At 54.7% G+C, this 22,803-nt stretch overlaps 8 protein-coding genes across 8 annotated transcripts; 3 read left to right on the top strand and 5 right to left on the bottom strand.

The window, feature by feature from the left end:
- Positions 1-584: 584 nt before the first annotated feature.
- ITC1 (Imitation switch two complex protein 1) lies at positions 585-3,942 on the bottom strand (the record flags this gene model as incomplete). The annotated part of the gene is made up of 7 exons (XM_032036043.1): positions 585-1,683; positions 1,733-3,468; positions 3,517-3,582; positions 3,635-3,653; positions 3,707-3,765; positions 3,820-3,885; positions 3,940-3,942. The coding sequence occupies 7 exons, from the start codon at positions 3,940-3,942 to the stop codon at positions 585-587; spliced, it is 3,048 nt and encodes a 1,015-aa protein (XP_031885215.1).
- A 1,410-nt stretch (positions 3,943-5,352) lies between these two features.
- On the bottom strand, positions 5,353-7,043 carry ALG8 (Dolichyl pyrophosphate Glc1Man9GlcNAc2 alpha-1,3-glucosyltransferase; the record flags this gene model as incomplete). The annotated part of the gene is made up of 4 exons (XM_032036042.1): positions 5,353-6,026; positions 6,083-6,576; positions 6,636-6,908; positions 6,967-7,043. The coding sequence occupies 4 exons, from the start codon at positions 7,041-7,043 to the stop codon at positions 5,353-5,355; spliced, it is 1,518 nt and encodes a 505-aa protein (XP_031885013.1).
- Positions 7,044-8,131: 1,088 nt separating this feature from the next.
- On the top strand, positions 8,132-9,557 carry EMP47 (the record flags this gene model as incomplete). Its single annotated transcript, XM_032036041.1, has 2 exons — positions 8,132-8,241; positions 8,327-9,557. 2 exons carry the CDS (start codon positions 8,132-8,134, stop codon positions 9,555-9,557), a joined length of 1,341 nt encoding a protein of 446 aa, XP_031885008.1.
- A 1,179-nt stretch (positions 9,558-10,736) lies between these two features.
- fmqE-7 (MFS transporter fmqE) lies at positions 10,737-12,581 on the top strand (the record flags this gene model as incomplete). Its single annotated transcript, XM_032036040.1, has 4 exons — positions 10,737-10,972; positions 11,051-12,081; positions 12,134-12,386; positions 12,440-12,581. 4 exons carry the CDS (start codon positions 10,737-10,739, stop codon positions 12,579-12,581), a joined length of 1,662 nt encoding a protein of 553 aa, XP_031885009.1.
- Positions 12,582-14,237: 1,656 nt separating this feature from the next.
- Positions 14,238-15,314, bottom strand: CGGC5_v007449 (uncharacterized protein; the record flags this gene model as incomplete). Its single annotated transcript, XM_032036038.1, has 1 exon — positions 14,238-15,314. One exon carries the CDS (start codon positions 15,312-15,314, stop codon positions 14,238-14,240), a length of 1,077 nt encoding a protein of 358 aa, XP_031885201.1.
- A 1,471-nt stretch (positions 15,315-16,785) lies between these two features.
- CGGC5_v007448 (Sterol uptake control protein 2) lies at positions 16,786-18,110 on the top strand (the record flags this gene model as incomplete). Its single annotated transcript, XM_032036037.1, has 3 exons — positions 16,786-16,926; positions 16,980-17,216; positions 17,274-18,110. The coding sequence occupies 3 exons, from the start codon at positions 16,786-16,788 to the stop codon at positions 18,108-18,110; spliced, it is 1,215 nt and encodes a 404-aa protein (XP_031885010.1).
- Positions 18,111-18,270: 160 nt separating this feature from the next.
- CGGC5_v007447 (uncharacterized protein) lies at positions 18,271-20,593 on the bottom strand (the record flags this gene model as incomplete). Its single annotated transcript, XM_032036036.1, has 3 exons — positions 18,271-19,441; positions 19,490-20,285; positions 20,335-20,593. 3 exons carry the CDS (start codon positions 20,591-20,593, stop codon positions 18,271-18,273), a joined length of 2,226 nt encoding a protein of 741 aa, XP_031885202.1.
- A 714-nt stretch (positions 20,594-21,307) lies between these two features.
- CGGC5_v007446 (putative inactive purple acid phosphatase 16) lies at positions 21,308-22,543 on the bottom strand (the record flags this gene model as incomplete). Its single annotated transcript, XM_032036035.1, has 1 exon — positions 21,308-22,543. The coding sequence occupies one exon, from the start codon at positions 22,541-22,543 to the stop codon at positions 21,308-21,310; it is 1,236 nt and encodes a 411-aa protein (XP_031885011.1).
- Positions 22,544-22,803: the final 260 nt, after the last annotated feature.

Here is a 22,803-nt window from a genome sequence, read left to right as displayed (position 1 = left end):
GACTAGACGACATCGTGACCATGACCTCTCCCGGCATCTCAACGGTTTGATGGAAAATAGCGTGGTATCTTCAGCATCATACGGCATGAAGCGCCGTCGTTCTTTTAACTGCCAAACCATGAACGAAGGAAAACCTTCCCCCAAGCACACATCATCACACGCGTCGCAAGTCTGTGCATCCAGAACGATAATCCGTGAATTTCTTTTTGGAGAGTCTATAACCCAAGCCCCATGTAGCTAATGCAAACCACGCACGCCATTCAACCCGCCAGCCCAATGCTTTGAAAAGTTCCTTCACCCGCCAGCCATGCTGCAAACAATTCGACTTGTCCCCCAGTTGTGGTGGACATCCGTCAGATTTCTTCTTTTCAGTTACCGGAACACCAAAGTTTATGTTTTGCCAGGTCCATGAAATAAAGCTCGCAAGAGCTCCAAAAACAAGCCCCGAAAAGTCGGTACTGGGCAAGATCAGCCCATACCGATGGCTCTGTTCAGTCGTTACAGGCCACGTCTAGTAATTACAGTGAATGCCGGGCAGTACATCACACGGCCATCAGGTCGTGACTGCTTTGTGTTCGTGTCGTTTACTTGCGCCGTCTTGTCTTCGGCGCCGGCTCAGGAGAGGGAGAGGGCTCAACGGCCTGCCTCTTCTTTGTCGTCTGCTTTCTGGGTCTTGGGGGAGGAGGGGGCTCAGAATGGAGGTGACCCAGTTCCTCCATAGCTGTGGTGTTCTCCCAAGACAAGCAGCGGTAATTCGTCGGTTCAGGCGTCGGCTCATGATGGCGCCCCCTTGTACTCATCCGCTTGGAGTCTCTCCTCTTCTCCTTCTTCTCCTCCTTCTCCTCGGGCTCTGCGCTGGCGAGGTACTGCTTTCGGTTTTCCATGTGCTTTACGATCTTGTCCTTGAAGGCCACAATCTCTTTTCTGAGTCGCAGTTCGTTGAATCCACGAGGATCGAGCCACTTCAGGAGCTCGTCGACTTGCTCCGGCTCGCTGTAGAAGCCCCACTGACGCGCGTTGTAAACGCTAGTAGTGCCCTCTTCCAGCTTTTTGCGTTCCGGAACAGTCATGTCGAATTTGGTCTTGTACTCGGCCTGGTATTCGGGATCGGTGTCGATGTAGCCCTCGCGCTCCAGGTCGTCAGGTCCTTGGACCCATATGCAACCGTTTGCGTATTCGGCGGCAGCGGTAGAGCTGTCTGGAAGCCCACCGTAGGGCATTCCGTTCCGCTCAAACCAGTAGTACCTGTTCCAGAATCGATCCTTGCCAAGCACCCTGGTTCGACCGCAGTCTGCTTCGCGAAGGTCGTTGTCGATGACGGCAATTTCCTCTTCACACTTCTTGATGAACTCCTCCTTCTTGGTGATGTCCTTGAGGACCTTGATGAACTGTTTCGACTGCTTGGGCACCTTCGCGGCCTCGGCCTTCTCTTTGCGCTTCTTTTCTTCTTCGCGCTTGCGCTGCCTCTCAGCAGCACGATCGTTGGCACGACGGATGTTTCTGCGGGGAGCGCCCTCTTCTTCGGAGTCGGCAACTTCATCCTCGGCATCCGCGACTGAGTCATCAGCATCGGCCATCTTGACGTCTTCATCCTGCTTTTCCGCTTCAGGAGGCGGCGACGGTGGCATGTTGTCGGGCAACAAGATCTTGCGCTGGTCGTTTAGAACACGCAGCTCCTCAAGTCTTGCGGGATGTTAGCACTCTCAGGTGAGACGGGATTGACGTAACTCACGCTTGTTTCCTCTGACGCTGCCAGTCAATCTTCTCCTTGCGGAAAGCAGTCATCTGTTCGCTGCACTCCTCCATGTACGTGCGCATGGCCTTGGTTCTGGTGGTAAGCAAGCAGATGATTTGCAGTGCCTGGACGCGAAGGTTAACGTCGAGGTTGGCGTACTGCTCCCTGACGGTGTCCTGCGTGGGCTGCTCCACCTCCGGGGGAACGATCTGTGCGAGAAGGTCTTCGCATTGTTTCTCATGCCGTTCGTCCTTCGACAGCTGATGAAGCAGACCAACGATGATTCTCTCCCAGCCGCCATTTGCGAAGTTTCGCTTTCGGAGTTCTTCAATCCAGTCGTAGTCCTCGAGAACCTCGTCTGCGCGATGCTTGATTTCGGGCTCCACATTTTCGCTCTCCTTCTCAGCGGCCCTCGCCTCCGCAGCCAATCTCTCTGCCTCGGCCCTCGCCAGACTGCTTCTAGTGGCTCTAGCAGGCGGCCTGTCAGGTTCAGGTGTGGGCTCCTTTTCTTCTTCCTCCTCTTCCTCCTCAGAGTCATCCTCCTCCTCGACTTCTGGCAGCGGGACGTTGACCTTGCCACCGTCTGCCTCAGCGCTGACGAGCTGTTTCAAAACGGCGCAGTGAATCTCTTCAAATAGCTGAATCGTCGTCTCTTCGGATGCAGCGCACATCGCTTCAACAAAGTCGTCAAACGTAAATGAATCCAGCTTGAAAATCTCGCAGTAGACGTTGAGCGTATCCCACGTCTCCAGGAACAAGCCGACTGACTCCATCGAAATCTTGTCCTGCGGGCCAGCGCTGCCCTTGGTGGCGTCATCAGTCTTGGCTGGAGGGTCCTTGCAGAAGAACGACAGCGGCGGTCTGACAACACCCTCCCTCATCGGTACCTGCAAATCTTCGATGGGATATTTTGGCGGCGGAGGCGGTGGGGGTACTTCGGGAGCAGCCATGGAGTGCTGCATTTGCTGGTTTCTGAAGTTGAGAGGGAGCTGGAAGGGATTCTTATGAGGAGGCGCCTGAAATACGCCTTCGTGTCCAGCAAGCATGCCCTGCGAACCCTTGCCGTCGAAATCCGGAGATTGGTGCTGCAGCTTGCCCTTCTGGTTCTTTGGTGCAGGTTTCAGTTCCGGTAACCTAGCCGGCCCGTTCTGCATAGCTCCGTTTACACCGTTTGCTCCGTTTGCCTCTTGGCCATGCGGCTGATTTGCTCGCTTCTGTGCCTGGATCTGCTTCCGCTCCATCAACTTTGTATCGTAGCGCAGGTGAGCCGGGACCCGAGAGTCGATGTGGTATTGTGCCGCATAGTCCTGCTTGACGAGCCACGGGGCGCCGTTCCATGCCTCGCGCGTCACCGTCTTCTTGATAAAAGAGCGCAGGACCGACTTCGTAAAGATCTTGCGATCGCGCCAGATGTGATCGTCGTCAACCACAGCTTCGGCGCCGGGTCTCTCGTCGAGGCTGACCGTGTATCTAGTGTAGGGAGGTGTCAAGGTGCCGTCGGGTAGTACCTTGCCTCCAAACCGGGTCTTTTCTCTGACAACGCCCTGCAACCTCTCTCCGTCTGCCGTGCTGACTGTGACTGCTTCGCCAGGGTAGTAGTCCGCCCTGAACTCTTCAAAAACCATGTCTACCAGGGTATCGATTCGAGAGACCGTTTGGAATTGTACGCGTCGCAGCACCGGGCCCTTGAGGGCTTCGGGGAAGGCCTGCTCGACTTCTTCGGCGCCAGCAAGCTATCGCGTGTTAGTGTCTAGGTGTGGGGATGACGTCTTAGTACAAACCTCGCTCTTGAGAGCTTCGAAAAACGTCAAGCCAGAGTGCCCTGTGATCTGGCAAATGAATCGGCGCTATGCGGTGTGAGCAAGTCTTGGCCCATAGCCCCACCTAGACTAAACATACCTGTTTGTAGAAATCCATTCTTCACCGAGTTAGCTCGGAACACCCACCAGAACGCAAAAACGGGGAGCTCACCTAGTTAAATAGTCTTCATAATGGGCGAAGACTTCACCGGTCTGCGGTATGTGCCAGACCTGAGGGCTTACATCAGTATTCGTCGCATCGTCCGTGAAGTTCAATTTTCGAACCTCTGCATTGTCATCCTTAATGTCCTTGGGCGGCAAGAACTGCACCGGTTTGCGCTTGAATAAGACCTGGATTGCAAGTCAGCGGCGCGCGCTCCCTCGGGGCGCGTACGGGGTCCGTACCATGGTGGCGGTGGGCTACAATGGCATGGTCCAAAAGTCGAGGTCCGAATGCGCAACGAGGCTGTATTGCAGCCTTCCTTCTCTTGAACCGGTGTAAGTGGTGTTAGAGACTCTCGAGAAGCATCTGCCGGTCGATAGCGGCGCGTCGTGCTGGTCGTGGCGGGTTGTTGTGGTCGCGGCCGGAGGGGGCGGAGGCGCGGTCGAGGTGTCGGGCAGGGGAGAGCAGGTTCGGCGGTGCACTTACACGCGAGTTGGCGGACGCGGTGCGGGTCGAACAAGACGTGTCAGGGCGGTAGATGTGGTTGCAAATGGCGATGTTGAGGGTGGTTGTGGTCGCGGGCTAATGGAGGAAACGCGCAGCCTGCGAGTCGTGGGTGAAACGTCGAGGAAAAAAAACAAAAAGGTGGGAAGAGAAGTGGTGAGCTTGGGGAGGGAAAGGAAAAGGGAAAAAGACGAAGAGCGCCAGTAAAAGCGGTCCTGGCCCACGCCCGCTTGGCCCGTTCGGCCCACGGTGCCTCCGCATCCCATCTCCCAGAGCGCTGCTCACCAGGCCTCCTCACCCTCCTCCACCCGCCACGACCCCGTCCACCTCGGGAATCCCACACCCGCGTCGGCCACCCACGATTTTGTACTCGTTGCACTCGCCGCCGCCGGAGCAATCGATTGAGCACTCAAGTGACCGAAAAGACTCCAGTTTCGTCGATTTATCCTCATATATGTCATGTGCACCGTCCGGCCTTGACGGGTAGGCTGTTTTTCGTCAATCACCTCCTCGGGATCGCACCCGGAGGAGCACCGTTTTACCACCACAACGCCTTAAAATTTACTTCCAAATGCTTCCGTGGTAAATTTGATATGATTCGTTTGTATGTGATCTTTTTTGTATGCCTCCGACGGACGGGGCTCGAGAAAAGTCGCGATATCAAGGCCGGACTGCTTCGACAAGGCCACTCCGGGCCGCCGAGCTCCGTGTAAGTGATTTCCTTACAAGTGCATTCCAGAGCAGTCAATTAGGCAAATCCCGATTCTGCATGGCCAAAACTGTGCTCGACATGCGTTTGTTTTGCTCTTCCGTTTGCTGATGGCATACAATGGGTTATGTCCCAGGGGCCCACGACCCCCGGTCCCCTTGCTCAGCCGTTAGCTCCAAAATGTTGTTTCTCGCCTGGGACATGGCTGCTAGTGGATCTGGGTGCTGCTGTCAGCCTCCAGACACGTGAGTTTCTGCATTTTGATTGGCTCTTGTCGAACAGGCCCCCACGGGACGAAGCGTCTCTTTTAGACTTCCGGCAACTGGCCGTCATCACTGGCACGCAAAAGTTTCGCCCAAGGGCACAGTCTTTGTCTTATTTTCGTCTTTTATACACGATTAATATGAACAACCCTTCGCTTAGAAAGCGGTTTTCCACACTTTCATGACGTGAAGTAAACCACCATGAAACCGAGCCAACTGCCGACGACCCCCACCGCGCAGTACGAGCTCGTGAACATTAGCGGCAGGAATTCATACCGCTTCCCAAACACTATCTGGTGCAGCAGTGAGCAGTACAGGATCAACGGGATGCTGACTGCGATATACAGCGTGCTGAATCGGTCGAGCAAGAAGAACCTGGCCTTTCTGGAAGCCGGCGCCAATCGGTCAAAGGTCAGGAGGAACAGAATCAGCCAGAAGATGGTGTAAACCGTCTTGATTGGGAATTCCGCCGACGTGAACAGGAGGGGGAAGAGAGAGACGTGTCCAGCGACAGCTAATGGTCGGAATGCACTGAGGTAGCGGCGATCCTTGAGCGCAATAAGGCTGAAGGGAATGATGACGAGAAGAATGGCCTTCTCGTGCACATGCCATCCGAAGAGGAATGAAGCGTAGCCGCACAGAGTCACCGCCCCAATAAAGCTGTCCCAGGGCAAGGGTATCTGGGCCTGGAAGAAGAGCTTGATCAGAGGCAGCACCTGGAAGAAGAGCGTGAGAGCGAAGCAAGTGCGTGGACTGATTTCTGGCAGCACCGCAAAGGCAGTGTCACCCACGAGTCCTCTGGTGACACTGTTGATGGCTTCGGCCTTGACAGGGAGATTGAGCCTGGGTGCCACTAAATTTCTGTTAGCATGCTCCTGTGGAATAGTCATGGGTCGGTGGATGACCTACCATAAATGAGGACGCGGTCCGCGAAGGAGTACAGAGCCCAGACATTGGGGGCCCAGTAGGCATGGCAAAGCCCACGCGAGAACGGGAAAAGGCGGCTCATCATCTGTGGTATCTGATTCAGAGCTGCAAACGGTCCAAATGCGGCACCAAAGATGGCCGCAATACCACCTCCCAGTTTGATGCAGTTGAGGAACTGGATTCTGAACATGGACTTGGGCGACAAACAGTAGGCACGGAGAAGAAAGACAAAGTAGGCCGGGGCGAGGTACAGATAGATGTGCTTCATGCACAGCAACGCAGCAAACACCAGCCCGCTGCCCAGCAAGCCCGACTTGGACCTCGCCAGAACGAGAGACAGGATGAGCACACCGTACATGGCGCCATTGTACTGGAAGTGGATGTGGTCAATGATCAAAAGACCGGGGGAAAGAAGAATTGAGATGGCAGCAGCCTGGGCAGCACGTCTCGTTCCTCCCGTCGCGGTCTCGATGAATCTAGTGATACCCCATATAAGCTGTTGTTCCCATCTCGAAGGACAAGTGGGTGCACTCACCGCTGCAGCGCATAGACTAGGACCAGCTCCGAAATAATGACAGTCCATCTCTGGAAGTATACCGTCTGCCAGCTATCGTATTCCAAGTTGTAGACCTTGAGCATGGCCGGGTCGACGAGCTTCGCAACCTGGGACATGACCCACTCGAAGTAGGCGAAGAAGGGAGGGTAGTCGAGGGTCCATTCCGAGGTCTTCTCGTAGTACCACTTGGACAAAGGCAGGCTGTTCGTGATGGCGAGCCAGTTCCGGTGGACTTCGAAGTCGGTGGATTTGCTTCGCGGCAGGTCAGCGACGGTGGCTTCTCGGAGGTGTCGGTCGGCGGTCCACTTACTAGGCCGGGAAGAGGAGGACCTTAAGCGCGCCGGCGACAAGCGCGCATTGGGAGAGGGTTGGGTATGATTCAGCCATTGTGGCGCGTTCCAAGGGCTGATCAGCAGGTTGTCCGCATTGAACAGGGCGGTGCCGTGAGAGCTTCAATTTGGCGTGGTGACAGAGCTGAAGCTGCCCGGCAGGTGGGAGGAAAATCACAGGCCACCTTCGCTTTCGTCAGGGGTCCTGCTCTCAAAGCTGCAGCTTGCCATTTTGGAGAAGGCGTGGACTAAGCGATGGACAGGGGTCCGTTTTGGGGTCCGTGCAGAAATCGCGGTGAAACCAGCCCCGACTTCTAGAAGTGGGTCAGGAAAGCTTCAGACATAGATGTGGCTGGTGCTGTTCAAGCCACAGATGGAGAGCTCCACGCCACAGTTGTCTTCACCTTAGCACAGCGTAATGCAAGGAACCGCGCGAGCCCAATCGACACAGCTCGGGCCATGCCTACCTACGACGCGGAGGTGGTGGACCAGGGTCCCTTCTATTTCGTGACAGTCTCCAGTAAAGGCTCATGCTCCGTCTTAGACCGCGGAACAGTACCCAAGCTTCATCTCTAGAATCCATCATCACGAGACCCCACGACCTCCTGAGGGAGACTAGACATTTCTAGATTAAACTAGCAAAGCCGGAGGCGAATAAATAATCATTGGCCTGCCGTGCTCTCCATTCAAGCTGATTTTCATTTACTCCTTAGCTCAATGCGCTTTTCGGAAGCCAACGCCGACAAACAGCCTTCCAGAAGGGGGCAGTGTGGTCCATCCACAGCTGCACAGGAGCTTCACAGCGAGTCTTTGACACTTTTTTGTGCCAACCTGTCCTCAACCCACAGACACCGCACCACCACCAACGACCCCTGCCTCGAGTTTCTCAACTTGGCGGCCCTCTAACCATCTTCGCCATTCCCACGCATGTTTGGATCCCGTCTTCTGCATTTCGTATTTTCTCTTCAATTCTGCATCCTTTTCAGGAGCTTGCTTCTGTGATTTAATACGCAATTGATCGACCCTGTGGGCGTACGGCCGGCTTCGTTATTCCAACTCTTTGATACCCATCCACGCCCTCTCTCCTCTCCCCACCATTCCCACCACCTCACATAGCTCCCGCGTGCCACCTCACCCTCAGTCGCAATGCGTGTGTCGCAAGCTCCTCTGAGCTCGACGCTCGCTTTTCTTCTCGGTGCGAGCCTGACACAAGCTCAGTACCTCATCAATGAGCTCAGCTTTGGCTACACTGGCAGGTAAGAAGCTTCCTAGCCGCATCTTTCCAGCGCGCCCACGTATGGCCGATGTCCAAAAGCTCCCACTAACCACGACGTCTAACAGCATATCGCCCAACAACGATGGCCACGTTCCCAACTTTGTCCTCCAGGGACAACCAAACCAGCCCGAAATCCTCTCCAACAAGATCATCCTCACCCCTGTCGCCCCCGGGAACCAGCGCGGCTCCATCTGGAGCACCCAGAAGGTGATGCACAGCAACTGGATCGCCGACATCGACTTCCGTGCCAATGGCGGCGAGCGCGCCGGTGGAAACCTCAACATCTGGCTCACCAGTGGCGGTTCCAACGACGTTGGCATGAGCTCAGCATACACTGCAGGCCGCTTCGACGGTCTCGTGCTTGTCGTTGACGGTCACGGCGGTACTGGTGGCATGGTTCGCGGCTTCTTGAACGACCGCTCGACCGACTACAAGGCCCAGAGTGATATTAGCGGCCTTGCTTTCGGTCACTGCCAGTACCACTACCGCAACCTTGGCCGCCCCAGCCAGATTAAGCTGCGCCAGACTTCCAGCGTTTTCAAGGTCGAGATCGACGGACGCCTTTGCTTCGAAACTGACAAGGTCAAGATCCCTCCCGGCTACTCCTTCGGTATCACCGCCGCTAGCGCCGACAACCCGGACTCTTTCGAGATTTTCAAGATGGTTGTCATGTCCGACTCGCTTCACGCCGGCGAGCAGCAAAACCAGGGCCACCAACAGCAGCAGCAACAACAACAGCAGCAACAGCAAGCCCACGAGCAGAAGGCCAACCAGGGTCAGCCGAACAACCCCCGCAGCGGCAACGAGGACCCCATCGACCTCAATGCCATCCCCGACAGCCCTGCCGATGTGATCACCTCGTCCAAGGCGCAGTTCGCCGATTTGCACAACCGTCTTCAGTCGGTGAACCACCAGATCGGCACCATCTACCGTTCTGTCAACCAGTATAACCAGCACGCCGAGAACCGCCACGCAGAGACCTCGCAGATTCTCGACTCGCTCCGCACGGAGCTGCGCAAGATCGAGAAGGTCTACAGCATTGAGGACCGCATTAACGCCCTCGAGCGCGAGATCCGCGCCATGCGCACCGATCTCAACCTGCAAATGAAGAATACGGAGCACTCTCTCAAGGGCTACATGAGCGAACATCACTCCACCCTGTCCTCGAACATCGTCAACGCCGCTCCTGGTCACGGCAAGCTTATCCTTGTCATTGTCGGGTCTCAGGTCGTTCTCGCTGTCGGCTACGTCCTTTACAAGAGAAGAAAGAACTCGATGCCCAAGAAGTACTTGTAAGGTGACGAAGCTGAGGTCCGCAAAGTCAACATTTCAGAGATGGCGTGTGTGGAGTTGTCTTGTATAAATCATGTACGATTGGTTGCATCATGTGAATTTTGGCCAATGATGGACGCCGTGCTACTGCAACGGGAAGTTGTTGTCCTTTAGTCCCGTGTAGCGTCTCGGGCGACGAAGACATATAAAACGGAGAATACACAAGAGGCGAGCCGAGTAGGGTCGATGACGACGAGAGCAAGTGCAGGCGTCGGTGTAAGAAATCGAAAAATTTCCAAGTTCATATCGCAAAGTTCCTGCCATCTCATCAAGTCTCTGAAAATTGAATGTTCGTTGACGCGTACGACGCCTAGTACAGACTGAAGAGCGTGTTAGTAGAGTGGACGCGGCCTGAGTCTAAACATCTTCGACATTGCCAGAAAAACGAAGGCTGTTAACAGGCCTTGGCCGCACAGATTTCACATTCAGACATTTCAATGCGACTGCGATTGTTTTGCCCCAAATCAAATAATAAGTGGAAGAGCAGATTCCTGTACAAAGGGTCCGGGACCATGATTTCCTAGCCTTGGTTCTCATTCTTGACAACCGAGGTTCTGAGTCGAACAACCCCATGTCCAGCGGGACCTTGTGTTGGACCTTCCAAGTCAACCAGCCGTACCAACTGACCGACCGTCTCAAACCTTGAGCGTAGGATATCCTTTTCAAGCCAAAGAGTGGAGAAGAAAAACGATGTTTAAAACTTCCAAGTTGGAGCAGCGATGCTGTTGATGCGGGGTTCCCCTCACGACTCGCCCTCTTGGCTCGAACTACCGATCACAGCTTCCTTGGGAATCTGGGGCATATTCCGGGGTAATGCAAACCGAACGGGCGTCGTGGAGTTGTTGCTCCCCATCAAACTGCCACTTCCCCAGACTCTTACCCCAGATTGTTGGGTACGCCCTCCTTGTCCTCGGTATATCATTGTGGATAATTTAGACCCAAGATGCTTGGCGCAATGACACAGCCCAGCCCACCGGGACCTAGCGGTCTTGGATGACATGTAGACGTTGGTGGTGCTGGCTTTACCCGCTCTGCCGTCTGCGTCCCATGTCTTTGGCATTGCGAGATATATAACGGTTCATCTCAGGATGTCGGCTTTCTTAGTCTCATTGGCAAGAGTGAAGTTCTCTGACAATCTTAAGCATGACGAAGACAGAGGACCAGAAGCCGGAAATCGCCCTTGAGCACGCCGACGACGTCGGACTCGAGAATCAACATGACAACCCCAAGGACGTGACCCTCGACGCCGCCGCCAAGGGCCAGGGCGTGTCGGGCTACGAGACCTTGACGTTGTGGGAGACTTTCAAGGCCTTCAAAGTGTGCTCCGCTACTTGTTTTGCTGTTGCGTTCAGCGCGGCGACAGATGGTTATCAGATTGGGTAAGTGTTCTGTGTTTCGTTCTTCTGAGGAACCAAGTTTGAGAAGGAGACATCCACATGAGACTAACAACAACGTAGCATCAACGGCAACATCATCGCCAACCCAGGATTCATCAACCAGTTCGCAACGGAAACCACCTCGCGCGGTGAACCCAACCTCGCCGCACCCATCCTCAGCGCGTGGTCTTCCATAATGTCCGTCGGCCAAATCATCGGCATGACGACTGTCCCCTTCCTCTCCGACCGCTTCGGCCGCAAGGGCGCCATGTATTGGTACTGGTTCATCCTCTCCATGAGTATCCTCTGCGAGTCTGTGGCCCAAACCTGGCCCGTATGGCTGGTTGCCAAACTGCTCGCGGGCGTCGGCGTAGGCTGCCTCCAGTCCACCGTCCCGACCTACATCGCCGAGGTCGCCCCAACGAGAATCCGCGGCGGGCTACTACTAGCCTACAACTTTTGGTTCGCCCTCGGACAGTTCTTCGCGCCTGTCGCGCTGCAGGTCATGTCGCAGTATGCCCCCGAGGACTGGAAGACGCCCATCTACACGCAGTGGAGCCAGATCGGCCTCATGATCATCATCTACGTCCTCGTCCCGGAGTCGCCCGCCTGGTGCGTCACCCGCGGTAAGCTCGACGCCGCCCGCAAGTCGCTGCGCTGGCTGTACCGCGGCGTCGAGGACTACGACGTCGAGCAGCAGCTGCAGCTGCTCGTCATCGCCGTCGACCACGAGATGGAGGTCGCGCGGTCCCAGGCCAACGTCGAGTGGTACGCCATCTTCAAGGGCGTCGACGGTAAGCGGACGGTGACGGCGCTGTGGACGCTCATGACGCAGCAGTTCGTGGGGCTGACGCTGTTCTCGACGTTTGCGAGCTACTTCTTCAAGCAGGCGGGTATCAAGGATCCGTTCCAGGCGACGTGCATCACGTCCGGGATCAACATCGTGAGCGGACTGGTGTTTATACTGATTGCGGACAAGGTCGGGCGAAGGTGGATTTCATGCAGCGGGTCAACGTTGTCGTGGGCTGCGTGTATGGCCATTGGGATTCTCGGGGTTGTGCCGAGACGTGGGCCGACCTTTGTCTTGTTGGTCTTCTTTGCATGTTTGTGGAGTGAGTTGGCATCTTGAACTTTAAAGGATGAATACTGACGATGTTGGACTAGATATCGGCATGACTGCGAATGGAGCCACCGGCTGGGGCTTCATCGGCGAGATCTCTTCGCAAAGGCTTCGGCCTTACACGGCTGGGTTTGGAGCTGCCTCTACATGCGTTGCGGGTGTTGTCATGAACGTGCTGACCCCGTACATGGTGGACGGAAACCAGTGGAATTGGGAGCTGAAGACGGCCTGGTTCTACACCGGCGTAGGACTTCCGTTCGTGGTGGCCATGTGGTTCCTGATTCCCGAGACCAAGGGGTACGTCTTCCCATCTGAATCATTTGACAAACATACTGATGATATCACAACAGGCGCTCCGCTGCGGAGCTGGACGAATTATTCGAGCGCGGCATCAAGCCTTGGAGATTCCATAAGACGCTCACGGCGACGGAGCGTCTCGTCAATGCAAGTCACGATCAAGAGGCTGTCACGTCAGAGAAGAGGGATCATTGATATTTTGTGTATATTCAACCTTGAGGTTGTTATTGTACTATAATATTGCCCCAAGTCATGGGAAACCCTTCTCGGGTCAAAACCCGTGCCTTGTTTGCAGGCAATTCCTAGCACCGCTCAGCAATGCTTTCTCTATGTGCCTGTTCAGAAGTATGTACGAAGCGATCAAAATGTGTAAGCATCGAAAGCAAACAACTAGAACCGCAGCGCTTCCTCCCTTCTTTCTCTTCCCTTCTTCCTTCCCTATCATTCCCTTCCCTTCCCTTCCCTTTCCTGCAGTCTTTGACTGCACCGCGATGTAAATGAAATGAAATAACAGACCACGCAGCACAATGGTTTTTTTTTCTTTTTTTTTTTTTTTTTTTTTTTTTTTTTTAGTGTTTTTGGTTGGTAAACAGGTAAATCAAAGGCAATCGCAAAACTCAGTCGCTGGGTGTTGTTCAAAAGTGGCGTTAAGCCGGTAGTGTGACTCTAGTTGTCACGGTGGGTGGAGTCCTAAGAGTCCTTCCTGTCGAGTGCTGCGTAGTCTGTGTCGTAACACAAGAAACGTCTTGTTCGACGCTTGAGATGGCATTGTCGCCAATGATGTTTATGCTGAAGGCGATCCTGGTAGCGCCGCGGCCTTGGTCAGGCAGGCGACGCATTCTAGGATGAGTGGCACATCGGTCTACCACGAGGTTTGTGTTGTTGTTATGAGTGATCCGAGTAGCGCAACGGCCTTGATGAGGCGGCGGCGCATTCAAGGATGAGGTGGTGACTGTAGTATTGGTTTACTACAATGTTTGTGTTTTGAGAGATCCTGGTAGCGTCACGACCTTGCTAAGGTAGGCGACGTATTCTAGGATGAGGTGGCGCCGGACACTGGTCTACCATGAGTTTGTGTCGCAGTTGTTGTTGTGAGTAATCCTGGTAGCGACACGACCTTGTTAAGGTAGGCGACGCATTCTAGGATGAGATGGGACATTGGTCTATGGCGCGAGTTGTGGTGTTGGAGGCTATCCTGGGAGTGTGACAGCCTTGATGTGGCGGCAACGCACTCTAGGATGAGGTGGTGACTGTAGCGTCGGTCTACCACGAGTGTGTTGTTTGAAGCGATCGTGGGAGCACAAAGGCCTTGCGTTTGTTTGAGAGGAGCTCTACCGACAGGATGTGTTTAGGCGGCAACGCATTCCAAGATCAAAGTGATCCCGGTAGTGTTACGACCTGGTGTGGTTGTTATCCTGCCGGTATAGTAGACTGCTGGATGTTCCAGGCTGGTGGCTCCGCAAGTGCGAGGTAGTCTCCATTTGTCGGTCTGAGGAGACCTGATCGCTGAAGCGCCGCTGGCGGCATGTAAGTCGTTGGAAAGGCCCTGTGTAGAACCATGTCCTCCATAGCTGACTGGAAGGACGCTGGTACTGGCCAACGACTTGGTGTGAAGAAGAGCGGCTGCCAGGGAAGTATTCGAAGAGTGCATGTCCTATAACGTGCGGTTGGTATCCGAAGAGGTGTCCGAAGAGATGTTGGTTTTTTTCTTCTTTTTTTTTCTTTTTCGGGTGGGATGCTGGAACGGCATTATCGTCAATGCCGGTCCAGTCCTCTCCAGAGTTGGACTCGCGTTCTTTGGCAGGGAACTAAGCCGACTTAGCAGGCTTGGTGACGCTGCTTCTTTCAGGTCTATGCGTAGACCATGGCACCGGCCTGGGGCATCAGTCCAGGAGGGTATGTTAGCCCATGAGTCTGCATGGGGGGCTGCTGATAGTAGGCCTGGGGCCATGTCAGACTCATTGCCGCCTGGTATGCGGGAAACAAGTCCAAACCAGGCGGCGTGGGCGGTCTGAAGGGGCTTGGGTGTCCTGGGTTAATTGGTGTCAGGACGGAGGAAGGAACCCAAAGCCCATGTTCATTGTAAGACCCTATCATGGGCCCCTGAGAGAGCGATGGTGCGGGCTGAGGACTAGGCGAACGACTTGGCGGAGAGGACCGGCCATTGAAGGAGCGGAGTTCGTGGTCGTTAACGGTGACCCTGTACTCCTTCATCTTGTCTGGCATCTCAGTCGGGACGGCCCCCTTCCTTGTCGAGCAGCGGCGAACTGCTTTGGCGAGCTGGTCTGCCCTCTCGTTGCCTTCAACGCCCACATGGCCCGGGCACCATCGGACTGCGGTTCTGACACCCTTGGCCTCTAATTTGGCGGATGCCGCAACGGCTCTTTGGACCAAGGGATCATCGTCCGACGCGTCGGCCCTCATGAGTGAACGGATCGCGTCCTTGCAATCCGTGAAGATGTTCACTTGTCGAAGGTCGGGGACCGCGCGGGACAGGTAGAGGGCGGTCTCGAGCCCGAGAGCCAAGGCGTACAGCTCTGCCACCAGGAAGTCGGGGCACTTGATGAGCCTGTACGTGCTGGCTGTCCAGTCGGGGCTGAGACCGGGGCGGGGTTGCCAAGTAACGGTGGCTCCCGCGGGGTTGTCCAGTGTTGAGTGACCGCTGGGACCACTTCCCCACGACTCTTTGCCAGGAAAAGAGGAATCCGTGAAGAGATTGAGAGCGCGGGGTGTGGGCTGGTCGTGTTCAGGAATGGCTGCCATGGCCCGCTCACGAGGCTCAACCCAAAGGTCGCCGTGAAAGCGGGTGGGCGTAGGCTTGCATCGAATAGACAGGCCACAGTCGAATTGAACATAGAAACGGGGGCTTCTGGAGGCCACCTCCCGCTTCTGCTGAGAAGACTCTCGAGATACTTCGTTAGAGGTCATACTGACCACTTCGAGACAAACAGGGTAAAAACGGTGTATGTGTGTGAAGGAGGTTGTGTATGGCGAGAGATGTGTGTAACGAAAGTTGTATCTGGTGAGAGTTGTGTGTAACGAGAATTGTATCTGCTGGAAGCGAAATAGAAATCAAGCTACGATGAAGAGAGACGGAGAGATTTCAGGAGGACCAGACCATGAGAGAGATTGGGGTTTTATAGGGATTCATCGAAGGAATCGTGAGAGCTTGAAGGGTCAGATAACATAGACCACCTTTTCAGGAACCCGTAATCTTGTTTTCAGGCACAGAAAAGTCTATCTTCAAGCATCAATTGCCAGAGGTATCTCTAACATCTTTTCAGGAACCGGCATCTTTCAAGCTAGGTACCCGTAACCCTGATTTCAGGCACAGAAAAGTCTAAATTTGTGACCTGGTAGGTCGATGGCCAAAGAGGTGGAAATTCATGCCTCCGGGGGAAGGATGGATTGAAGGCGGTACGAGGAAACGAACGCCTGGTTAGTTGGTCGGATCGTGAGCGAGCGAGAAACAACAAAAAAGGCATTCGGTGATATTCCTCGTCACTTTCATTGAGATTTTGGCGGGCCATGAGGACTTGTCAGTATGTCAGTCTTGATAATGTTAGATGCCTACACTATCAAGGGGGACTTCATCTACCAGAGAGTTTCTGGTAGGAAATTTGGTGTACCAAGAGACCACAACTTTTACTGCTCTTAATGGACTACCTTTCCGGTGGACTCTAATACTACCGTCCTCCTCCTTGCCGCCGTTGTCGTCCTTGCTCGTTGTAGTTGGCATCGTCATCGTCCCTGCTATGTTCTTCGTTCAAAATTAGCTTTTTGTTCGAAAATGGTGTGACTGGACATATATCTACCCTCCTGACTTGATCAACTGTGGATTATGCGGTTGTTTCTCACGAGAGAGATAAAAGGTGTCTTCCCAGAGAGGTTGGACCCGTAAATTACGTCATGGGAACACAATTCTTCCTTCAAACCCGCAGCCTTACTTTGTTATGTCAAGAAATTTGCTCGATAGAGCCGTATTCCAGTCGCAGAGTGTCAATGTGCTATGCAAGTCCGCAGACAGTTCGCAGCCGGCTCTTGTTAACTCACTTACACGCTGGCGAATGAAGACGCCGGCTCCCCTGGCACCGCTAATCTGGTATCCAGGTACCCTCGAGCTAAACTCTATTCGGACTGCAGCCACCCCCGCGCATTCCCAACCAGGCTTACCCCAGGCACTTCAGCATTTGACAACACCCCTCCGAGTCCACATCGAACCTGTCCTTGATGGCGCCCAAAAAAAAACCCCGGGACCGGAATCATACAAATCGAGCAGTACCTGTCGAGATGCAGTGACTCTCTAATCTATGAAAGTTCAACCCTGAGCCTTTCAACCAGCAGCTACACGAACATTCCATAGAGTCATCCCCTACTGCTCAAGGTGATCCATCACACGATGTCAGACCCCAGATCTCAGGGTACAGAACCCGGTCGGTCGCTGCGGTTCATCGACACGGCTCACAACGAGACGAAAAAGATGAGGGCGCACAAGAAGAGCCGAGGCGGCTGTGGCGCCTGCAAGAAGCGGAAAGTCAAGGTGCGTTCCCTCCTGGTGCTTTACGAACCCATCAGGCTTCTTACGATCCCAAGTGCGACGAGCAAACACCCTGCTCGAACTGCATCAGACGGAACGAAACATGCGATCAACCCCACAAGTCCTCCGCTACTCCTGAAAAGGACGCCTCACCCGCATCCTCCCGGCCGCCACACCTCTCTGGGCCGGTAAACCTCGTCCACCTGGAGCTCTTCCATCACTTCCAGCACGTCACGGTTCCTACTCTCTGCTTTTCTGAAGTATGGGGCCCAGCGACGTCGCTCGCTTTCAAGGTGAATATTCCTTGCTACCTTTGAGGAGCAGGGACAGTTGACTCACGGGACTGGCAGGAAGAGTACCTGATGACCGCCATGCTGGCCACCTCGGCGCGACACCTTAGCGCCCTGCACCCAGACGAGCCGCTGTACGATGAAGCTGCACTGGCACTCCTGTCTCGCAGCTGTGCTGGCTTTAGTGCCGCCCTCAGCCAGGACGATGGCCGTGAGAAGCACAACCCGCTGTTCTTCACGGCCATGTTGATCCACTACCTCACGTGGTGCAACCTAGACTTACTGGAAGACGAGGGGAAGCCAGCTGACGGCCGTCGATTGGACCTCAAGGGTGACCAGCTGTTCCTCCTCAGTTCCGGTGTGAGGGTATTCCTGTCCAGCACAAGGGCCCAAGGCCCGGATAGCATTTTCGCAAATATGTCGTCGATATCCCAATGTAGTACTCTGGAAGATATCGTAGCGAGCCAGGGCATGGACTGTGAAGGCATAGTAGCAGATTTCATGAGACGGTATGACGAATCATCAACTAGCCAAACACAGCTCTCCGCCCAGGCGACAAAAGAGCGCGAGGCTTACCACGCCATCGTCACGCGTCTCTCCGTTATCCTCGCGCTCTGGGGGCACAGAGAGACCAACTCGTCGCCACCGCAAAGAGCCGATCTTGAGCGGTACATCCTCTCATTCCCGCTCTTTTGCGTCGGCACCTTTCTAGAAATGGTTATCAGCAGTGACACGAGGGCACTGCTGGTGTTGTACCACTTTTATCGAACTTCAAGGCTGCTGCTGGGATCCGAGGAGTCTTGGTGGGCGTCGAGGAGGCTGAATATCATGGAGAGTTTAATTAAGCAAGAGTTGGAACGACAACATACATCTGTCGCTGTTGGCGACTTCCAATGACGGCAATGGATACTTCTCAGGAGGACAAACGCATCGACAATGTGAATAATACGACGTTTGTTATTTTCTGGGTATCAGTTCTAATTCGACATGAATGAATGTAAACTCCAAGGCTTGCTGGCTGTGATAAGCGACGGCCCAATGCAACTCCCAAAGCCGACTATTTCGGCTGATTCCTGCTCCACAATGCTTTTGTGATCAGTCCCGGGGCTCCCAAGCCGAGCTCATACGGCAACCTCGTCCGTTGCTCCCTGTTTGACGAGTTCGTCGGCAAATACGGCGGCGGCGGGGACGCACTCCTCACAGACAACGCCACGGATGAGACTGGGGATACTGGCGCAGCAAGCCCTCCCCCCTGAAGGTAGGAGCTCAAGTCAGCGGCCGACATCCCGGGTACGCCGCCCGGGTAAGTTCCATCAGGGACCTGGCGAGCTTGCGGCGGCACGGCCGGCATATCCACGGACGAGGCTGAACTGACTGAGCTGGCCGGCGATGAGGGCCTGATTATCTCGTACTGCTGCGCCGAAGATGCACTTCGGATCAGACGGTTGGACGATGTCATGGCCGCCATCTCGAGATCGTCGTCCATCGTGATGCCCGGCCCCGGGACGACTCCGACTAGGCCATCGATTTCGTTGAACTTGTGCATATCGTCCTTGTCAAAACGGCCCATAGGAGGGAGGTTGACAGAGTCCTTCAGTTGCGAGCCTACTCTGAACATCGCAAACGAATCGAGTGTGTTTGTCCATGTCGGCAGGGTGCAGATGTACCAGACGAGCAGGGCGAGACAGATTGCCTGAAAGGCAATGAGCGCGCTGAGCATGACTGTCGCCCCGAGGCTGTATTTTGGTGCAACGAAAGCCGTGCCAGTGAGGTTGTAGATCGTTCTTGCCGCATCGTTCGAAGCTGCATCCTGCAGGACGGCAGCGTTGGACAGGTACATGCCGACCCCGAGAGTGCTTTGAGCCACAGTCAAGTGACGCAGACCCTGTGCGATCCTGAATAGCGACTTGGGAAGCTTCTTCAGCGTGCATCCGTTATAGATGGAAGGGTACCATGTGTCGAATTCGTCGTTTTTGGAGTTGTACGGCATTTGCCAGCCATGAAGAGGTGCGGGCAATGCGCAACCCTTCTTGGTGGCATCGCGGACTGAGTCATCGGTCAAAGTGAGGTTGCCGGGCATTTGGCCATCGGGAAAAGTTTGGCTGAGGAAGGCGAGTACGGCTTGCGGGTACGATTCGGCGCCGAAGAGGGCCTCTACAGTTGTCCTCAGCGGGCCCTGAGACGAAGTCCATCCCCCGAATACGTCGCGATCCCACTCTTGATCCGACCTGCAGGGTGTTAGTATCAGACTTAAATTTGGGCATGTTTGAACTCACTCGCTAGTGATGAGGTTGCCCGCCCAGTCGTAATCGTGGTACTGGGCCTTCATCACCTCATCCGAGGGCCACTCGTCGATAATGCCTGACTGATTAAGGTTGGTGTAGAAGTTACCAAGCTCGAAGAATGCACGGGTTGTTTTGGCCGTGCATTTCAGGGTGACATTCTCCGCTGGGTCTGAGACGAAATCAGAGGCCTGCAATGCCTCAGGGCTGATTTGTGCATCGATGAACACGACTTCGTCAATGTCTTGACGTCGACGCGGGGGAAGCAGCGCTCGCTCAACTTCGGGGTTCTTGGAGTCATCAGGCATGCAGACCTTGATGGTGACGCCGAATCCTTCAAGAGTGGTTGAGTAGCCGACACAGTCCGAAGGAAAGTCTTCACGAGTCGCAACTTGGCAGTCGGCAGTTGAGTTGAGTCTCATCGAGTGTTGACGGAGCGGTCCCGTTGTCGTTCCTGCAGGCACAGACGAAACCCAGAAAGCGTCATTGTACTTGTGGTCTGATCCAGTCACAAAGCTTCTGTCAGTGTTTCCGTCGCGCCACAGGTTCTCCTGGACGTCAGCTGACGTGATGCTGGCCAGCTTGGATCTCACTGGACTGATGATGTTGGGGAAGTTGGTGGAAACCCTCAGCAAAGCCGGCTCAGGCTCCATGCCGACCCTTTCTGCCCGATACCTTGCACCATCGCACGTGCGATCCCATTTTGTCAGATGTCGAGAGCTGTCGCATGGGTAAACCACACGAGCGGACATCGGCATCAGCAGTGATTGAAGAGGCAACTGTGCCGCAACTTAGATCTGGTCAGCCAATTGATCACAAGCAGTCGCCAAAAAGCTTACCCAGCAGAAGCAATGCCGTAGCCATCATCAGGTAAGACGATGTCTGTCCTTTTGAGAAAACCGCCGTCCATTGGATGTCGGAAAGAGCAAACAGCTGTCGGAGGCTGAGGGCTTGCCGATGGGATCGTCGTTGAGAGAACACCACTGCACCATGGGCCAGAAGAGCCGCAACGCATGGCAGCGCAATGACAGCCGTCACTGCACTCAGGAACGGCGCCACGCGCATCCATCGGCTGTACTTGTCGAAATCATCCCGCATGAGGATGCCCCAAGGATCGGACGTTGTTCGCTGATTGACGACACAGATGCAAATCCAGGGTCCAAGTAGGAGAAGTAAGTATACAATTAGAATGTAAATTGGTCGTCGTGCATGTTGAAGAGGTTGGCGAGACATTGCGAATGACTTGAAAGTCGTGTACTTCGGCGGTGGTCGCTCACTGGATGTTGTGTTTCTGTCCATAATGATCGTCCCAGACTCTGCCGCAGAATGTTTTGGAGAACGGTAAGATCGATGGCGGAAGGAACAGAAAGACAAAGTGCGCGAAGGAAGAAGACAATGGTATTATGGCTGCATCGCACAGATTGCTGGCGGCCTGTTTGGCGTTCTTTTTTAGCTTGCGACGAGGCGTCGGCCGGCCGCAAAGTGTGGTGCTGACCGCAGCTGACCGCAGGGCGAGGACTGTGCAATTTCCGTGCGAGCCCAGAGGAATGGGAGGAGGAGTGAGGGAATGTATGGAAGGGTGGGCGCACAGCATCCTACATCCTTCGGAGGGAGAATGTGCCACGAATGTCTTGTCTCGAAGACCAGTTATTGCGGCCGAAACGAGCCGAAGTGGGAATTATTGCTTCCTGGGTTGACTTGGCCGGGTCTCAATAGCCTATCCTGCATATTCCACTGCAGTGATATAAATCCGTCCAGGCAACGCTTTGTAATTCATGCGTTTCTTTGTAGTTATAGATAGCCCGTTATCCCTCACTCTCCATTGTTGGAAGGGTAGGAATCCAGGCCGTAGGTTTCGTTAAGGGAGACACGTGTGATGACTTGATCGTCCTCCATGCGGACCCAGGTCTCGACCGACATCTGCGGGTTATCGCCCTGGGAAAACAGCAGTCTCAGCATCCGAGCACCGCGGTTCCATTCGCCGTATCCTCCATAGCCTGTGTGCTTTGCAAAGCAGAGGAATGGAGCTTCGGCGCCGAGTCCGCCTTCGTGGCCGGGCCAAGTGGAGCACCAGGAGTCGCCGTGGTCGTGACCGACGTGGATGCTGTGGAGGCCCTCGGCCTCGAGCAGCGCCTCGATGAACGGGTCGTCCTCTTGGCCCTGGCCCTGGATGGCCAACGGGGAGTCGGCATTCAAGCCCGGAAACTTGCTTGGGTCTAGATTTGACTTTTGGGCGTCGAGGAAAACGTGGGGCGGGATGTGCACGAAGGCCACGCTAGGGATGACACGGCCGTGCTTTTCCTTCAGCTCGTCGTAGGTCGTGGTGAACCACTCGGCCGTCTCAGGTGCGACCCAATTGGGAATATCGTCCATATTGTCGGAGTCGGTCTGGTAGGTAGTGCCGCCGCGGCTATCAAAGAACCACAGCAGAGCAATGGGGTCCTTGGCGTCGCCGTCGAAGATGGGCAAGTAGTAGTTGGTGATGCCGGGGAGCTTGTCGCCCATGGAGGTGGTGTAGCAGAGGTCATAGCCCTTCTCGGCGCGGAAGAGTTGTTCGCGGTCCAGGTTGTGCTTGGAATCGTGGTTTCCGTAAATAGAGGTCCATTTCTGGCCAGCCTCTATCATGGGCCGCACGATCTGATTGATGTACTCTGTCGAGTTCTCCTTGTGGGTGTCCTCGCCGGTAATTAGGTCGCCATTCAGTACCACAAGATCCGGATGCTCGCTCCTCATGACATTCTTCATGACGCGAGTGGAGTTGACGTCCTGCTCGATGCCCCAGGAGGCGAACTCGACTTCCCCAAAGTGCAGATCAGAAAAGATGCCAATGCGAAAGTCGCGGTTCGTGGCCCCTAGCTTGAGTCTGGGCTTGTCCAGCGACGGCTCCTTTAGCGGCCACTTTCCAGGGGAAATCTTGGTGACCAGCATGAACATGGCGGCGAAGGAAATGGCGTAGACAAATATCAGCTGACAGATGCGCTCCATCAGGCGGGCAGTAGACTGCGGAGGGCGCAGCTGAACTGCTTCTTCCAATTTTGCTTCCGGCATCGTGATGAATGGTGGAGATGTCTGTGGTGTCGATGGCGAAGAAGATGCAAGGAGGACGAAGGCGAGTGCCGAGAAATGGAAAGATTACGGACGAGACAATGGATATAGACGCCGGCGAAGGAGCATTACAGTGCAGAGGCTGTCTCTGGTAGATCGAAAAAAGCACGAAATGATTGGATGCCAGGCGAGGAAACAAACCAATCTAGGCGCGGTGAGGAGGAACCAGAAGAAATATGGAATTTGGAAAGAGACATTGAATC

The sequence above is a fragment of the Colletotrichum fructicola genome (assembly GCF_000319635.2).
Source record: "Colletotrichum fructicola Nara gc5 chromosome Unknown KSG_Nara_v1_contig04, whole genome shotgun sequence".
In the NCBI taxonomy this organism is placed as follows: domain Eukaryota; kingdom Fungi; phylum Ascomycota; class Sordariomycetes; order Glomerellales; family Glomerellaceae; genus Colletotrichum; species Colletotrichum fructicola.
This window is presented reverse-complemented; position numbering and strand designations above follow the sequence as displayed.